Raw genomic sequence first — 17,709 nt, 5'->3', positions numbered from 1 at the left:
ATGATTTGAATGAGGGAAGAAACTGTAACATCTCCAAGTTTGTAGATGATACCAAGTTGGGTGGGAGGGTGAACTGTGACAAGAATGCAGAGATACTTCAGCATGATCTTGACAGGTTAGGTGAGTTGGCAAATCAGTAGCAGAGGCAGTATGATTTGGATAAATGTGAAGTTATGCACTTTGAAAGCAAAAACGAGATGGCAGATTACTACCTGAATGGCTGTGAATTGGGAGAGGGGTGTGTGCAGTGGGACCTGGGTGTCCTTGTGCACCGGTTGTTGAAGGGAAGCATGCAGGTGTTAAAGAAGGTAAGTGGTCTGTTGGCCTTCATTACAAGAGGTTTTGAGTACAGGAGCAGAGATGTGTTGTTGCAGTTATACAGGGCCCTGGTGAGGTCACATCTGGAACATTGTGTGCAGTTTTGGTCTCTTTTCTGAGGAAAGATGCTCTTGCTCTCGAGGAAGTGCAATGAATGGTTACCAGGCTGATTCCGGGGATGGCGGGACTGACGTATGAGGAGAGATGAACTAGGTTAGGATTGTTTTTGCTGGAGTTCGGACGAATGAGGGGGATCTCATAGAGACTTATAAAATTCTAACAGGACTGGACAGGGTAGATGCAGGGAGGCGTTCCCCATAGTGGGTGTGACCAGAAGCAGGGGTCACAGTCTAGGATTCGGGGTAGACCACTTAGGACGGAGATGAGCAGACATTTCTTTACCCAAAGAGTGGTGAGCCTGTGGAATTCATTACCACAGGAAGTAATTGAATACATTCAAGACACAACTAGATATAGCACTTCGGACAAATGGAATTAAAGGTTATGTGAAGAAACCAGGATTAGGCTATTGAGTTGGACCAGGCAACATCAGAGGAGCAGGAAAGCTGGTGTTTTGGGTCGGGATCCTTCTTCAGAAATGGGGGAGGGAGAATAAGAGCAATCCAAATGCATTTCTTACCTTTACAAGACTATATTTACATATATTTGTGGCACCGGGAGGGTCTGATAACTGAATGGACATCACTGAACTTCAGCAGGAAGACCTCAGACAATGGTCTTTCCCTCTTCTTGTTAGCGGCAGCTGCCTCAAGCTTTAGTGTGTCCCTCAGCACGTAGTCCTGAACCTTGGAATGTGCAGTCTGCCATGCTCGGTGAAGATCAACTCGTGGAAAACCAAAATTTTTAGATGGACCAAAAAGCATCTTTCACTGAATAAATGATGCTCCAGGTGCAGGTGATATGGAATGGTCCGATTAGTTGAACCATTCCACAGCCACGAGGCCACTCCCAAACTTTGCACCGTCAGCGACAGGTAGAACCTCAATACATTTGGTGTTTGCATACTGAGGATCTACGCAAAGTTTGAAGCAGCGACGCACAAAGGTGGCCATCAGGATGTTGGTTACGTTCTAACCCCATTTATTCAGAGTTTCAGACATTGAGTCCTTGCAGACACGGTCTGTCTTAGACCTCAGGATGAAATGGAAGGTGGCTTGGGTGACTGCATTAGCGTAGGTTCTGGAAATGGGCCGGACCCATTCCATGTACACAACAGAGAGAGTGCCTCACAACTGATAACCAGGTTTGTATCAGCAATGCATAGGGAGCAGTGTTCTCAAAAGAGCTGTTCTGCCTCATCTTGGTAATATGCTCCATCCAAGATTTTGCACATGTCACAGCCCATCCGAACCATATTCCCATCACCTACAGGTAATCTGTCCTGGTGGTGAAGGGGATTAAGAATTAGTTGGCCCATTTCCCAAAGAACAGGGCCTCAGTCTTGCCTCAATTTACCTTGGCCACTGAGGGCCAGTTCACACTGGTCGTGGATGCTCATGAGTCTGTGCATTGATAGTGGATCCAAGGAGAAACTGGTGATGACATCCAGTATACAGGGAGGCTTTGACCTGTAGGACTCTGCTGCCTGGAATAGTCACCCCTCAGGCTCACATCCTTCCTGATGGACTCAGGAAATGGCTCTATACAACACACAAACAAGGCAGAAGAGAGTGGGCAGCCCTACCTGATCAGGAAGCTTTCTGGTTCCCACCCATTGATTGAGACTACACTAAAGATTTTGGTATAGAGCAGTCAGTTCCAACTGCAGATTCCTTCCCCAAAGCCCATTTTGGAGATCATGTCCCACATGTAAGTGTACAATCTCATGCCAATGGCCTTCTCCTGCCAGGCTAATGTGGCAGGAATCCACAGCCCAGTCCTGCCCATAGGGGATTGTATCCATGAGGAGCACGAGACCCTCAGAGATCATCCTGCTCGGTACAGCACAGGTTTGGTCAGGGCGAATCACTGATCCCAGAGCTGACCTGACCCAGTGGGCGATGACCTTAGACAGGAATTTGTAACCTGCGTTCAGCAGTGCATTTCATCAGCAATATCTAATTTCCTCCATCTGCCTGTTCCTATGTAGATGACTGTGATAAGAGGAGATCATTGAGATCATGGCTGATCTGATAATCTTAAAATCCATTTTTCTGCCTTTTCCCCATAACCCTTCATTCTCTTACCAATTAAAAATCTCCCTCTTACTTTGAAAGGTCCAAACACAACAGCACTCTGTGGTAAAGAATTCTGCAGAATTATCCCTGTCTCCAAAACGATCACACACTCACACTTGATCTGCTTGGCCCACCACATTTCCAAGGGCCAGGCTGAAGAGTGGATCCTTTCTTGTTGGACAGGACACAGATTGATGTTGAAAATTCTCCGTCACACTGTATGGGAATACTTGCCTTTCACATTACACACTAGCAGTCTCCCTGTCTATATCCGGGTTCATAAAGTCCCCCATTAAAACTATGCTATAAAAAATTTGTTCATCTACATCCCTCTAAATGGTTAATGGTTGAGAGATGACACTTTTGTAATGTCATTGCACCATTTTGGTTCCTTAGCTCAAGTCACATTTATTGGACCTTGTGGGAAATCCACATTCTCCAGACATGGAATGCTCTCATTCACCAATACAGCTATTGATCCTCCACCAGTCTTCTCTGAAAGCCTTGACATCAGGAATGTTTAGCCCGCCCTTCCTTGAGGCATGTTTCTGGTAGTGACGCAACATGGTTTTTCCAGTCTTATTAACTATACTCAGCACATTCACAGATTTGCACAGTAACCCTGATTTAGACTTTGTTACTTTCTTAAACTTCATGTCTTTTAAGTTTCATTGACACATGGGAAGCAGGCATTACTGGCTCGGCCAGCTTTATTGCCCTTCCCTAGTTTTCCTTGAGAAGGTGGTGATGAGCTACCTTATTAACCGATTTATTTTAATCAGATCTACAATGCTGTCAGGGAGGGGATTTCAGGAGTTCAAACGATTCTACTTGTACAATCTCTCTCAGTCTCAGCATTTGTGCTTTCAGATATCCTTCACTTACATCCTGTCTTGTTTCATTTAGTGTCATTTGCAACAGGCAACTTTGCCACCTAGTGTCCGGGTAAGGAAACTGCTGCTGAAGTTTCTCAGGGATGGCACTTCAATTTACTCGTCTGGGGTCGTCAGTCACGGTCCAGTCAAACTCTCAGAGCAGAAGAGCAAGGACTGTTTTCTAGGAGCAGAGCAGGTTCATAACACAGGCTTTGTTCCTGGCTGCTGAACTACATTATACCTGGAGGATATTAGAGCTGAAATAAATTGGCACACTAGTCACAATCCAGAGTCTTTGGTTTTAGTTGAGATAGGAGGAACTGCAGATGCTGGAGAATCTGAGATAACAAGGTGCAGAGCTGGATGAATACAGCAGGCCAAACAGCATCAGAGGAGCAGGAAAGCTGCCGTTTCGGGCCGAGACCCTTCATCAGAAATGGGGGAGGGGAAGGGGATTCTGAAATAGAGAGGGGGAGGTGGATCGAAGATGGATAGAGGAGAAGATAGGTGGAGAGGAGACAGGCAAGTTAAAGAGTTGGGGATGGAGCCAGTTAAGGTGAGTGTAGGTGGGGTGTTAGGGAGGGGATAGGTCAGCCCAGGGAGGACAGACAGGACAAGGGGGTGGGATGAGGCTAGTAGGTAGGAGATGGGGTGTGGGACTTGATGTGGGAGGAGGGGATAGGTGGGAGGAAGGGCAGGCTAGGGAGGTGAAGTCAAGCTGGGCTGGTTTTGGGATGCAGTAGGGGGAGGGAAGATTTTGAAGCTTGTGAAGCCCACATTGATACCAATGAACTGCAGCGTTCCCAAGTGAAATATGAGGTGCTATTCCTGCAACTTTCAGGTGGCATTGTTCTGGCACTGCAGGAGGATGGACAGGTCATCTAAGGAATGAGAGGGGGAGTTGAAATGGTTCGCGACTGGGAGATAGAGCTGTCTAGTGCGAACCAAGCAACGGCAGGTGTAGCACTTCCTGCGGTTGCAGCGAAATGTGCCAGGTGTTGTGGGGCTGGAGGGGAGTGTGGGGCGGACAAGGGAGTCACGGAGAGAGTGGGCCCTCCGGAAAGCAGATAAGGGTGGGGAGGGAAAAATGCCTTTGGTGGTGGGGTCGGATTGCAAATGGCAGAAGTGTCAGAGGATGCTGTGATGGATCCAGAAGTTGGTGGGGTGGTACGTGCGGACGAGGGGGATTTGTCTTGGTTCTTATTGCGGGGAGGGAGTGTGAGGGATGAGTTGCAGGAAATGCAGGAGACACTGTGCCCCTACACCTCCCACCTCACCCTCATCCCAGGCCCCAAGAAGACTTTCCACATCAAGCAGATGTTCACCTGCGCATCTGCTAATGTGGCATACTGTATCCACTGTTCCTGTTGTGGCCTCCTCTACATCGGGGAAACCAAGCGAAGGCTTGGGGACCGCTTTGCAGAACACCTCTGCTCGGTTCGCACTGATCAACTCCACCTCCAGGTCGCAAACCATTTCAACCCCCCCCCCTCCCATTCCTTAGATGACATGCCCATCCTGGGCCTCCTGCAGTGCCACAACGATGCCACCCGAAGGTTGCAGGAACAGCAACTCATATTCCACTTGGGAATCCTGCAGCCCCATGGTATCAATGTGGACTTCATAAGCTTCAAAATCTTCCCTCCCCTACCGCATCCCAAAAGCAGCCCAGCTTGTCCCCGCCTCCCTAACCTGTCCTTCCTACCACACATCACCTCCTCCAACCACAAGCCCCACCCCCATCTCCTGCCTACTAGCCTTATCCCACCCCCTTGACCTGTCTGTCCTCCATGGACTGACCTATCCCCTCCCTAACTCCCCACCTACACTCACCTTTACCGGCTCCATCCCCACCTCTTTGACCTGTCTGTCTCCTCTGTCCATCTTCTATCCACTTCCCCCTCTCTCTCTATTTAAAACCCCTTCCCCCATTTCTGAAGGAGGGTCTAGGCATGAAACGTCAGCCTTCATACTCCTCTGATGCTGCTTGGCCTGCTGTGTTCATGCAGCTCTGCACCTTGTTATCTTTGGTTTTATTGTTTTGATTTCATATAATCTCTCAGCAATAGGCATCATAAGCTGTGTTAGTGCTGGTCCTGACTGTTCTGCGATGATCAGAACAAAACAACCTGTATCTGTGTAGCTTAGCATTGTACACCATTTCGAGGCACTTCGCTGTCATATTATTAGGCATGTTGTGATAGAACCAGAAAGAGATATCTGAACAAATGACTAAATGCCTGAAGGGTGACCAATTAGAACAGAGGAGCCAAGACATTTTGGGACATAAATGTTGACAACGTGTGAAAGAAGACAGGGTTGGGGAGTAGTCAGACCCTGGTGCAGGTTATGATACAGACAGCAGGCTACAACACCCTGTGGAATTGCATTGACTGCAGCCTGGAACTCAATTTGTTCGTTTGCAAGATGCGGGTATTGCTGGCTGGGTCAGTTTTTATTGTCTGTCATTATTTGGCAAGAGGACAGTTAAGAATCATCTACATTGTTCAGGTATTGGATTCACATGTCAGCCAAACCAGGTAAGGACGGCAAAGAGAGTGGCAGGTACCTGGAACATGAATAAACATGGAATGGAGAGTTATGGACCATTGGCAGGCGGAAGGAACTATTTTAACTTGGGCATGATGTTTGGCACAACATAGCAGGCAGATGGGCCTGTTTCTGTGCTGTGATGGTTTCTATTATTTAGTTTGGAGCTAAAAATGACTCACAACGCTGGTGTGAAAATGTCAGAAACACTTTGCAGTACAAAAATAATTCATAGCACTTGCATCAAATGATAAACCAGCAAGAAACATGCAGAAAATAAATCATGGAAACTTTATTAGTTTCTCAAAAAAAAGCATTTCTAAACAATGCTTTTTTTACATTAAAACCGAGTCCATATCAAAAATATACAAGATGACAAACATATTGATCTACTTCCATGGGTTTGAAAATTAATTCAGCAAAAAGGATGAAAAACTACAAATGTGAACAGGCTGCAAGGTCACAGTCAACTTCACTGTTACACCAGGCAGAAATGACTGCAAACATATCACTGAAGAGAGATCTTGGTGCTCAATGAGTCCCAGTCTAAACTTCAGGTCTGGATTTCAGAGTTACAGAGTTGACAGTCTTTTAATCCACCTCCTCCACAGTCGGTCCTGTGGAAGCGGCACTGCCAGCCTGGGCTCTGCAAGAACCCCCCGCTGCTGCTGCTCCTGATTGGTAAAGGCTAGCAATAATAGGACGGCAGAGTTTCTCCAGTTCCTTCAGCTGGTACTCAAACTCCTCCCTGTCTGCCGTCTGATTGTTCTCCAGCCACAGGATTGCCTGGTTGCATTGCTCAAGAATTTTCTTCCTATCCCCGTCGCTAATCATATTTCTCACATTCTCATCCTCAACTGTGCTCTTCATGTTGAAGGCGTAGGACTCCAGAGAGTTCTTGGCTGCAATCCTCTGCCGCTGGGCTTCGTCCTCAGTCTTGTACTTTTCTGCATCCTGCACCATCCTCTCAATCTCCTCCTTACTCAGCCTGCCCTTGTCATTGCTGATAGTGATCTTGTTCGATTTGCCAGTGCTCTTATTAATGGCGGAGACATTCAAGATGCCATTGGCATCGATATCAAAGGTGACCTCGATCTGTGGCACACCACGAGGGGCAGGAGCGATGCCACTCAAATCAAATTTCCCCAGGAGATTGTTGTCTTTGGTCATGGCTCGCTCTCCTTCATACACCTGAATAAGCACACCAGGCTGGTTATCACAGTAGGTAGTAAAGATCTGGGTCTGCTTAGTGGGAATGGTGGTGTTGCGCTTGATGAGTGCAGTCATGACACCTCCTGCTGTCTCAAGGCCCAACGACAGGGCAGCAACATCCAGGAGAAGTAGGTCCTGAACATTCTCGGACTTGTCCCCCATCAGAATAGCTGCTTGAACAGCTGCCCCATAGGCCACAGCCTCATCAGGATTGATGCTCTTGTTCAGCTCCTTGCCACTGAAGAAATCTTGCAGCAGTTTCTGGATCTTGGGAATGCGGGTGGAGCCTCCAACCAAGACAATGTCATGGATCTGTGACTTGTCCAACTTGGCATCTCTCAGAGCTTTCTCCACTGGTTCCAGAGTGCCCCTGAAAAGGTCAGCATTCAGCTCCTCAAACCGAGCCCTGGTGATGGAGGTGTAGAAGTCAATGCCTTCAAACAGGCAGTCAATCTCAATGTTGGCTTGTGTGCTGGAAGACAGGGTTCTCTTGGCTCTTTCACAGGCTGTCCTCAGCCTCCTCACCGCCCTCTTGTTCTGACTGATGTCCTTCTTGTATTTACGCTTGAACTCCTCAATGAAGTGATTGACCATGCGGTTATCAAAGTCCTCTCCTCCCAAGTGGGTGTCGCCTGCAGTCGATTTCACTTCAAAGATACCATCGTCAATGGAGAGGACAGACACATCGAAGGTGCCACCCCCCAGGTCAAAGATGAGAACATTGTGTTCTCCTCTGCCCTTCTTGTCCAGGCCATAGGCAATGGCAGCTGCTGTTGGCTCATTGATAACACGGAGGACATTGAGGCCAGCGATCGCCCCGGCGTCTTTGGTTGCCTGGCGCTGCGAGTCATTGAAGTAAGCAGGCACCGTGATAACAGCATTACTGACAGGGTGTCCCAGGTAAGCCTCTGCTGTCTCCTTCATCTTGGTCAGCACCATGGACGAGATTTCCTCAGGGTAAAAGGCTTTACTGTCACCCTTGTACTCGACCCTGACCTTGGGCTTCCCTCCTTCATTCACCACCCGGAAGGGCCAGTGCTTCATATCAGACTGCACGACTGGGTCATCAAACCTCCTTCCGATGAGCCTCTTGGCATCAAAGATGGTATTCTGTGGGTTCAGGGCTACCTGGTTCTTGGCAGCATCTCCGATGAGCCTCTCAGTGTCATTGAAGGCCACGTAGCTGGGGGTGGTGCGGTTGCCCTGGTCATTGGCGATGATCTCCACCTTGCCATGCTGGAAGACCCCGACACAGGAGTAGGTGGTACCCAGGTCAATACCAATGGCTGTTCCTTGAGCTGCAGGGGACATGTTGATGAGAGTGTGTATCACTGAGTCCTCTCCTCTGCCGTGGAATGTCTCCTGTCGTAGTGATGGAGCTGGCACGTGGCGTCCAATGGAACCTGGCGACTGTGATTGTGACGATTCCGGCTGAGCTCTGGCCCTTTATGCATTGTGTGTGGGCGGCAGCGGGCGGGTGATTGACGGCGGCGCGGACCAATGAGGGAGCGGGTCGGTGAGGTCGTGGTCGGAATGTTGTGGAAGGTTCTGCAGCGGCAACCAATGCGAGCGAGGCGGGTCCGCGAGACGGCGAGAGCCCGAGAGTGTTCTGGAAGGAGCGAGTCGGTGGAAGAAGGTTCTGGAAAGGGGCGGCAGTTTCCAGCGGGATCTCCCCATGATCCAGCCCCCCCCCTCTACCGGGGAAAAGGATGGGAGTGGGATGTACTGGGGACAGGGTCTGGATCCCGGAGTGACGGCGGGGGGCGGGCCGGTGTGAGCTGTGAGGAGGGGGTTCACCAAATGTCCAGGATTGTCAGGGAGTGTCCAGGAATGGGACAGTGCTGCAAGGAAAACTTGGGAGGTAGGGGAATGAAACACACTGTTTGAGAAACGTCTTGTCAGCACATTATTGTATTGAGTTTCGGTTTAAACCTGTTTAATTTTCTCTTTGATCAGATGTTAATCCCTGAAATCCCTTGAATGCCAAATCTAACAAGAATCGTTCCATCTCTGCTTTAAAATTCAATGGCCCCCTCTCCATTTACCACCCATCCCCCGACGACCTTTCAAATTATGTTTGTTAACAAAGTTATCATTTCGAGTTACAATCCATTGTGCTCCTGTTTGGCCTGCTGTGTTCATCCAGCTTCACACTTTGTTATCTTGGATTCTCCAGCATCTGCGGTTCCCATTATCTCTGAGCACCTCTCTGGTCGAGTCCAGTTTTATTTCTGTTTTTAAATGTGTTCCTGGGATGTGGCTGGCTGTTCCAACCCCAGTTCTCCTTGAGAAGGTGCTGTGGGTAGGTCAACAGGCTGCGAGATGTGGGGGTGTCCCAGGATTTTGACCCAGTGACACGAAAGGATGGGTGATTTATTTTGAAGTTTGAATGATGAATGGCTTGGAGGGGAACTTGCCGGTGGTGGAGTTCCCATGTATCCGCTGCCCTTGTCCTTCTAGATGCAATTGGTTTGCATTTTGTGAGGAGCTGCCCTTGCAGCTTTGATGAATTTCTGCAGTACATCTTGTAAATGGTATGCTCAGGTGGCCAAGGGGGGAGACTGCTTCTTCATAGATTCTGCAAATTTTGTGAGTGTTTTGAGCCGCCCTCAATCAGGCAAACGGGGAGTAATCAGTCATATTTCTGACCTGTGCCTTACAGACGGTTTTCAAGCTTTGGTGAAGGTGCGTTACTGGCTGTCGGAACATTGACTTTTTCTTGTAGCCACTGTAGTTTCGTGGTAGTTCAGTTCAGCTTGTGGTCAATGGTAACCCCCAGAATGTTGATAGTGGTAAATCCCTTGATGGCAATGCCATTGAATTCGGATTATTCCACGGCACAACATCGTGGGCTGAAGGGCCTGTACCGTGCTGTACTTTTCTATGTTGTATGAATGTCGTGGGGTGATGGTGAGATGGTCTCTTATTGTAGGTTGTCATTGCCTGGCATTTGTGTGGCATGAATGTTACTTGCCAGTTGGCTGCCCATGCCTGGATATTGTCGAGTTCTTGCTTCATTAGACATGGACTACTTCAGTACCTGAGGAAACATGATGGTGTTGAACATTGTGCAATCGTCAGTGAATATTCCCACTTCTGACCTTCTGATGGAGTGAAGGTCATTGATGAGGTCGCTGTACACGTCTCAGCCTCGGACACTACCTGAAGGATGCCCTGGATAGAGTGTGTCAATCATAATGATTGTATTAGCGAGAAATATCAAAGAAGAATCTTGAGTTCTGTGTTCAACAGTTAAAAACGACCTTCATTCAGAGCTGTTTCACCACGTGTGGGAGAGGCCAGAGACTGCTCAAATCTGGGTTTCATGTGGGGCCCAGTTGCCGCCTTAAACCCAGCTCAGTTCAGAGAAGTGGTCAATGGCACAGTACGTTTCCCAGCTGAATACAACATTTTTATACTTCTTGTGTCAAACAAATTCTATGAAACATTGATGTCACTGGTAGCCACATACCCCTTATCTGTACATCCAATCCAGGAAATGCAATCAATAATGAACAACTCTGAGGAAATCTCACAATCTTGTGATGATTACCAGAAACCTCTGCCTTTGAGATATCTTTGAAGACGTCTGCCAGTCTTCCGTTGGGTCTCTGGATGTAAGAATTTGTTCAAATTATCCACCTCTTCACTTAAACTGCAATCGTTTACCTGCCCCCTGAACTGAACTCCCTCTGTATAAAGTTCCTTTGTGACCTTCCTGTGCTGGTGGTCTTCTAGAAGTCGTGTTTACTTTATTTAGCTTTATCATGCCTAATCATGCCATGCGCTTCTTTTACGATGAACAAACATGTGTCATGGAATTCAACAAACGTTTTCTCACTAATTTGTTGATTTTGTTTCTGAATTAGAATGATCTAAAAAGTTGAGCATACTGGAGGATCAGACTTTTCTTTGAGTTGTTAAGAAAATAATGAACTGGGTACCTTTAGCCGAACTAAACCTTTTGAAAACGCCCCTTATTAAAATGCTTATGTATTTAGAACAGCCTGTTGAAAGAAACCCAAGCAAATTCCCTGATAGAACAAGGTGTAGAGCTGGATGAACACAGTAGGCTAAGCAGCATCAGAGGAGCAGGAAAGCTGATGTTTCGGGTCTGGACCCTTCTTCTTTAGAAGAAACATTAGGGAATTTACTTGGTGGGAAATAGTTGGAACTGCCGATGCTGGAGAATCGGAGATAACAAGGTGTAGAGCTGGATGAGCACAGCAGGCCAAGCAGTATCTGAAGAAGAAGAGCTAATGTTTCTCCTCACTGCGACCCCATTATGACCGCACGGGACCTTATCTGATGTTATCTGATGTAGTAAAAGAAAGATCGACTGCGCCAGGAGGACCATCAACTCAGTCACAGTGTGTCCTTGTTGGTCTTCTCGAGCAAGGAGTTGACTTCAACAGAGTGATGCACACTGCAAGGTCCAGGATACATGCTGTGTGATTCTCCAAGGCCTGGTGCAACTGCCACTAAGGCGCAGTGAGGGAAGACCTCAGTGTGATTTCTTTCAGCTAGAGGTCAATGAGGGTTCATTCAGTTTTTGAACTCTCCTGATGCCTGAAATATGTGTATATGTCGTGATATATAAGCAAAATTTGCCTTTGTTGGATCCATTTTCGTGCCAAAAATGTTCCATTTTTGAATTTAGATGCACGCACCTAGATGCTGCTGCATGCCACTGGCAGTCAAGTTGGAAAGGATGTGCTGGCATTGAAGGTTATGTTCAGTTGGATCACAGGAATGATCCTAGGAAGGAAGGGCCTGTCATTCAGGAACGGGTGAGGACTTTGTGTAGTTGATGAAGGGTGAGGGGGTGATCTCATTGAAAGATGCAGAATACTGAGAGGCCTGCATCGAATAATCATGGATAGGATGTTTCCATTGGTAGGGGAATCTGGGATCCAAGGACACAGTCTCAGACTGAAGGGATGACCCTTTAGAACTGAAATGAGGAGGATTTCTTCAGGCAGAGGGTGGTGAAACTGTAATTTATTGCCAGAGAATCCTGTGGAAGCAGAGTCATTGATTATCTTTGAGAGCGATAGATTGGTTCTTGTTTAGTCAGGGGATTAACGGTTAAGAGGAGAAGGCAGGAAAATTGAGTTGAGAAACATATCAGTCAAATATCCAACGGCCGAGTGGACCTGATGGGCCGAATGGCCTGCGTCTGCTCCTACACCTTTGGCTCTTGTAGACAAAGGATTAGATTGAAGTTCATTAGCAGAAGAACCAGTGGTGACATAGAATCACAGAATTGTTAAGGTGCTGAATGATGCCATTCAGCCTATCATTCCTGCTTTGGATCTATGACGTAATGCCAATCTCCTGCCTGTTCACCATCTCTCTGCACATCATCTCTATCCGCATTATCATCCAGTGGCTTGTGGCTTGTGTTCATAGTGGCTGGTCCTCAATGTCCCTGGGTCATCTGTTCATTGATAGCAATGAAAGAGTGGGAGATGCTGTCCTGGGAAACAGGGATAGCATCATTCCAGCATTTTTCAAATAATCCCATGTGACCAAACACAATAAGAAATAAGAGAATGAGAGGTCACAGATTGAATGTGGTTAGTAAAAGAGCCAAAAGTGACATGAGAAAGAAAAGGCTGAGAACAATACTTACCTGGCAGGAGGGACACCTTGATTCAGACTCTGAGCAGAGAACCTTCAGTATTGGAAGGTCTTGAGACCATCGTTGGATTGTGATTGTGAGCAGAACCTGGAAGAAGACCAGTTGAGCTGAGCGCAAATCCGTAGGTCGTTAGGCTGTGTTTTTTTTTTAATTTAAAAAGTATGCTTAGTTCATAAGAAATGTGTTTGCAAAATATACATAGTGAGAAATTGTTCAGCTCTGTACAGTAGTTACAGTATCTATTGTGATGTTAAGTTTTTCAATAGTGTTGTTCTTTTAAATTGCTCTTTCTTTGATTATGTTTTAAATATAATGTTCAAATAAATTGTGTTTTGCTTAACATTGAGTAATCTGATTGCATCTGGTACTTTATATTTGCCTTTCAAATAAGAAAAAAATTCTGGTCGAGGCTACCTTCTGAAAATGTTTTGATGGGTTCTGCTGTGGTGCATAACAACATTTCTATGCAATTGAGGCAATAGGGAGGGTCCGATCAATGAACAGAACCCTTTTTAACTTCAGCAGAAAGACTCAGACAGTAGTCTTACCTACTGCACCTTGGCGGCAGCAGCCCCAACTTTTGAGCAGCCGGAAAAGGTACCCTTCATCGAGTTGATGGTTGTCCAGGTGCCGCCAGTGTTAGCCTCACTTGTGTCCTGGGGAACAGACCACAGAACACAGACTCCTGCATCACAGAATTGCTTATGACGACCCTCGATTAAAAACCTTAGCATCTTTCTCTGGACACCCTTTGGAAGAGCATGTTCCAGAGGAGATGTGTGACAGTCTCAACCCCTCGCAGCCGCTTCGAGGGCAGCATGCAATGGCGCAGACCAACTGGGCATACACGATGGATGTGAAAGGTGGTACCTGTCCAAACACCAGCCAAGTGATGTGTTGGTGCTTGTTGGATAGTTCTGGTGATGAGGCAATCTGCTAAATGACTTTGACAGTCTGCTCAGGGAACCGTGCGACAGGATCCACCCTCTCTATTCCCCTCAGGGTCTGAAGAATGCCATGTGCTGACAACTTGCTGATGGACTCACGGTCAAAGGTGCTTTGCAAATTTTTCCACAAAGGACAGGAGATAGAAAACAGTCCAACTATTTGGAGCATTCCAAAACAGTGGGGTCAGTCCCATGCTTTGCAGCACCGAGAAGGCAAAACCATAGTACGTTATGATGTTTTATGTTTTTGCGAAGCGAGGGTCCACGCACTGCTTGATGGAACCGCACAGAAAGATGGCTGTCAGGATGATGGTGGTATGTTCTCTGCTCCCTCCTTCTCATCTAGCATTTTTCACACGATGTCCCTATGGACACAGTCCACATTTAGACCTCCAGGTGAGGTGTATGATGGGTGACTGCACAAGCTCAGGTTCTGGGAATGGGATAGACCTGTGACAAGTTACCGACAGAGTGCCTCACACCTGATGACCAGGCTTGAACCAGCAATGGAGAGGGAGCTATGATTCCAAAAGGTCAGTTTTGGCCTCACATTGGCGATGGAATCCTGCCAAGAATTTGGGCATGCCCCCGCCCCTCCGAACCATACTCCCAGCACCTTCAGATAATGTGTCCTGATGATGAGAATGAAGGGGATAAAGAATTATTCGGCCCAGTTCCTGAGGAACATGGCCTTGCTCTTGCCGCGATTTACCTTGGCTCCTGAGGTCTGTTCAAACTGATGGTAGGCGTTGATGAGTATGTGCACTAACAGAGGATCTGAACAGAAAATGGCAACGTCATCCATGTACAGGGAGGTCTTGACCTGCAAGCCCCCAGTGCCTGGACTAGTCACCCTTCTGAGGCTCACATCTTCATGATGATCTCAGCAAAATGCCCTATAAAACACACAAACAAGGCAGGAGAGAGTGGTAACACTGCCTGACTCCAGATGTGTTTGACAAGCTTTCTAATTCCAGCTCATTGATTGAGAGTGCACCAACAATGTTGGTGTAAAGTAGTTGGTCCAATTGCAGATTCTCTCCACAAAGCCCATTATGAAGAGATAACACAGTGTGGAGTTGGAGGAACACTGCAGGAGGAGGAGCAGGCCAGGCAGCGCCAGAGGAGCCGGAAAGGTGATGTTGCGTATCAGGAGCCTTGTTCTTAAATGGGGGAGGGGGAATGGGGCGCTGAAATAAATAGAGGGAAGAGGGTGTGACTGTGTCAGGAACGCGGGATGGTGATAGGTGAGTGCAGATAGGCAATGGTGGGGATTGGTCAGTTAGGTTGGAGGAGCGGATAGGTGGGAGAGAAGACAGAGAGGTCAAGGAGGTGGGGATAAGAGGGAGGGTTGGTCAATGGATGAGGCCGGTGGTGGGGCGATTTTGAAGCTCGTAAAGTCTGCATTGAGACCATTGGGTTGTAGGCTCCCAAAGAGGAATGTGTGGTGCTACTTCTCCAGTTTCCAGGTAGCATCATTGTGACACTGGAGGAGGCCCAGAATGGACGTGTTGTCCAGGGAGTGGGAGGTGGAATGTAAATGGTTTGTGACTGGAAGGTGTTGCTTGTCATGAACTGAGTGCAGGTTGTCTACAAAGCAGTCTCTGAGCCTCCGCTTGGTCTCACCAATTTAGAGGAGGCCACATTGGGAACAGTTGACCACTTTAGCGGATGTGCAGGTGAACATATGTCTGATGTGGAAGGTTTATTCGTCCTGACATGGAGGTGGAAGTGTAGGGGCAGTTGTAGCACTTCCTGCGGTTACAGGTAAAGGTGCTGGGGTTGTGGGGCTAGTGGGGAGTGTGGAATAGACGAGGGAGTCGTGGAGAGAGCTGTGCCTCTGAAAGGCAGATAGGGGTGCAGAGGGAAATATATCCTTCGCTATGTGGGGTCACATTGCAGGTGTCAGAAGTGGTGGAAAATGATGCGTTGAATCCTGAATTAAGTGGTTAGAGTGTGTCCCAAATGTGGATGTATGATATCTTATCAACGGCCTTCTCCTTGTCCAGTCTGTTGAGGTGGGTGTCACCACCCCGGTTCTGCACATCGGCAGCCGTATCCCTGAGGAGCTCGAGACACTCCGAGATCATCCTGCTCGGCGCAGCACAGATTTGGTCAAGGGAAATCACAGATCCCAGAGCTGACCTGACCCAGTAGGCGATGGCGTTCGACAGGATTTTGTAATCTGCAATCAGCAGTGCATTTGGTGGCCAATTTCTAATTTCCTCCGTCTGTCTGCTCCTACGTAGATGATAGTGATAATAGGAGAATATTGAGGTCATGGCTGATCTGAAAATCTTCAAATCCACTTCCCTGCCCTTTGTCCGTAACCCTTGATTCCCTCACTGATTGAAATTGTCTCTACTCATTTTGAAAGACCCAAACTCAAATTATGAAAGAGGATAGTGTTAGTGAGTAGTCAGACCCTGGTGCAGATTTTGATACAGACAGCAGGCCACAACACCCTGTGGAATTGCATTGACTGCAGCAGGGAACTTGGACGAAGATGTCTTTTATAATTTGTTCGTTCGCAGGGTGTGGGCATTGCCGGCTGGGTCAGCGTTCATTGCCTGTCATTACTTGGCAAGAGGTCAGTTATGAATCATCCACATTGCTCTGGTACTGGATTTACACGTCAGCCTACCAGGTACGGAGAGCAGCTTCCTTCCATAAAGGACAATCAGGAGCCAGATTTTTTGAAACAACAGTTGAAAATGATGACTTTATTGCCATTTGGCCACAGCTTTCTTCAATTTTGTTTTGAAACTGAAATAAATTGCTCAAACTACGGTGGATGGATTCAAACCTATGCCCCAAAACATTGACTTGGCCTCTGAACTGACGTTATGATTCTGCCAGCACTAACTCCTTATTACCAGCCTCCACTTATTCACCCGACAATGTCTTTGTTGCAGCCAGCCAGCCGGCACATGGACATTCTGTGCACTTTGTAAAGACGCAGTTTATTAATCACTGAAATGTTCATTCTTTCTTATTTTGGACAACAATCTTGTCGTTTTGCAGTAAACAGTATTGAGCATGAAGCTCAGTTTAAATTGAAAATAAAACATCAACAAGAAACAGTACTTTATCACGAGTGAGCAATTCTAAAATGGTCTTTGCCAATGACAAGATTTTGAGATGAAGGAAATGTAAACATTTCCCTTGTGTTGGTTAGGCCGCACTTGGAGCGTTCCAATCAATTCTGGTTGCCGCACGACAGGAAGGATGTGGAGGCTTTAGGGAAGAGTGCAAAGAGTGTTCACCAGGATGCTGTCTGGATTACAGAGTACGAGTTCTTAGGAGAGGCTGGATTAGACAAGGATTGTTCTCTCTGGAGCAGCAGAGGTCAACGGGAAACCTGATAAGAGTTTGAGAGATAAGGTTGACAGGTAGCATCTCTCCCTGCCAAGAGTTGATATGTCTAACAGTGGAGGGCTTGCATTCACAGTAAGAGGGGAAGGTTCAAAAGAAATGTGAGGGAGAGTTCTTTGGGGAAAAAAAGTTTGTGGAATGTAAGGCTGGTGTAGTGCTGCAGGGAGGTAGCATAAAGATTTTAAGGCGCTTTGGATATGTACATGAATAAACGTGGAATGGAGAGGGCAGGCAGAAGGGCTTAGTTGAATTTCAGGTCATATTCAGCACAATACCGTGGGATGAAGGGCCTGTTCCTGTGCTTTACTGTTTGATATTGGTTAATTGGGTGTTAAAATAAGTCACAGTGCTGGTGTGAAAATAGGTCAAAAATACCTCAGTGGGGAAAACAAAAAAAACATTCATAGCACTTACTTGAAGTTACACAGCACAGACAACTGACAGAAATCATTAAGTGAACATTTTTATTAGATTTTCTTTCAAAAATAAACAGTATTTGTAAACAAAAATAAATACTTCTGTACATTAAGAACTTCTCCGAATCAAGCCAACACAACAAGATGGCAAACACATTCATCTTCTTCCCCAGA

General features: G+C 47.0%; 1 protein-coding gene across 1 annotated transcript; it reads right to left on the bottom strand.

The window, feature by feature from the left end:
• Positions 1 to 6,294: 6,294 nt before the first annotated feature.
• On the bottom strand, positions 6,295 to 8,681 carry LOC132206265 (heat shock 70 kDa protein 1B-like). Its single transcript, XM_059639727.1, has one exon. The coding sequence runs from the start codon at positions 8,462 to 8,464 to the stop codon at positions 6,533 to 6,535; it is 1,932 nt and encodes a 643-aa protein (XP_059495710.1). The 5' UTR covers positions 8,465 to 8,681; the 3' UTR covers positions 6,295 to 6,532.
• Between the last annotated feature and the right edge of the window lie 9,028 nt (positions 8,682 to 17,709).

Source organism: Stegostoma tigrinum, chromosome 34 (assembly GCF_030684315.1).
Source record: "Stegostoma tigrinum isolate sSteTig4 chromosome 34, sSteTig4.hap1, whole genome shotgun sequence".
In the NCBI taxonomy this organism is placed as follows: domain Eukaryota; kingdom Metazoa; phylum Chordata; class Chondrichthyes; order Orectolobiformes; family Stegostomatidae; genus Stegostoma; species Stegostoma tigrinum.
This window is presented reverse-complemented; position numbering and strand designations above follow the sequence as displayed.

Excerpts from the sequence above, each read along its gene's own strand:
- LOC132206265 (XM_059639727.1), bottom strand. The coding sequence starts at position 8,464 with ATGTCCCCTGCAGCTCAAGGAACAGCCATTGGTATTGACCTGGGTACC.